Below are 1053 nucleotides of genomic sequence, written 5' to 3' on the forward strand. Positions count from 1 at the left end.
GTCCTTTTCCCCTACGGACTAATAGGTCCAACAAATTCAATTACCCATTTATCAAAAGCCCGCAAAGTCACATGTGGTACTAGTGGCATTTCATCTCTTTTGGATGGATTTCCTGTCCTTTGACATACATCACATGCTTGACAAAATTCTTTTGCTTCCTTATGCATTGTAGGCCACCATAACCCGGCTCTCAAAATATTCTAGGCAGTGGCTTTTCTTGCATAATTCCCACTGGCGACTCCTCCATGAGCTTCTGTCAGAATGATTTGTCTTTCATGTTCAGGAACATATTTGCGCAGTACTTCATCTAGTCCCATTTTATACAAGTGTCCTGCAATAAGAAAAAGATCTGTTGCTCGAACCACCAATTCCTTCTTTTTCTTTGTAGTGTACTCTGCAAGTGCCATTCTTGTGTAAAAAAAATGAATAATATCTGCAAAGTGATCATCTGCAACTTTAATTGCAAACAATTGTGAGTCGGGAAAATTATCTTTGATATTCATAGGTTCTTCTCTTGTCTCTATCCTGGATAGGTGATCAGGCCCAACATTCAATCTTCCTGGCTTCACTATAACTTTGAAGTCATATTCTTGGAATAATAACAACCATAGAAAAATATTCCCTCCTAAAATAGGCTTATTCACCAAGTACTTCAGTGTGGAATGATCTTTGAACATTTTAAAATGTTCTCCCAATGAGTAATGTTTGAACTTCTGCAGTGTATACACCATGGCTAACCCTTGTCTTTCTGTCATGCTATAATTCTTTTATGTCTTAGAAAACTTCCTACTTGAAAATTCTATGGGATGATCGATATCCCCTGCTCCCAACATGCTAGTACTACTCCCAAAGCTATGCAAGATGCATCAACTTGCACATGAAACTCTTTCTTCTAGTCTGGAAAAACTAGAATTGACGTAGCTACCATCTTTTCTTTGAGCATGCCCAACCTCTTCTGGCATTCTTCATCCCAATGGAAGGTCACATCCTTCTTTAGCAACTTCTCCATCGATGTAGTTATCTATGCATATCCTTTTATGAACTTCCTGTAGT

At 38.4% G+C, this 1053-nt stretch overlaps 1 protein-coding gene across 1 annotated transcript; it reads right to left on the reverse strand.

Moving 5' to 3' along the window:
- Positions 1-200: 200 nt before the first annotated feature.
- Positions 201-731, reverse strand: LOC149195504 (uncharacterized). Its single transcript, XM_089407935.1, has one exon. It carries the CDS (start codon positions 729-731, stop codon positions 201-203), a length of 531 nt encoding a protein of 176 aa, XP_089264061.1.
- Positions 732-1053: the final 322 nt, after the last annotated feature.

Source organism: Pinus tabuliformis, chromosome 2_2, assembly GCF_031772625.1.
Source record: "Pinus tabuliformis cultivar Carrire ecotype Pingquan chromosome 2_2, CPIR1, whole genome shotgun sequence".
Classification (NCBI taxonomy): Eukaryota; Viridiplantae; Streptophyta; class Pinopsida; order Pinales; family Pinaceae; genus Pinus; species Pinus tabuliformis.

Excerpts from the sequence above, each read along its gene's own strand:
- LOC149195504 (XM_089407935.1), bottom strand. The coding sequence starts at position 731 with ATGGTGTATACACTGCAGAAGTTCAAACATTACTCATTGGGAGAACAT.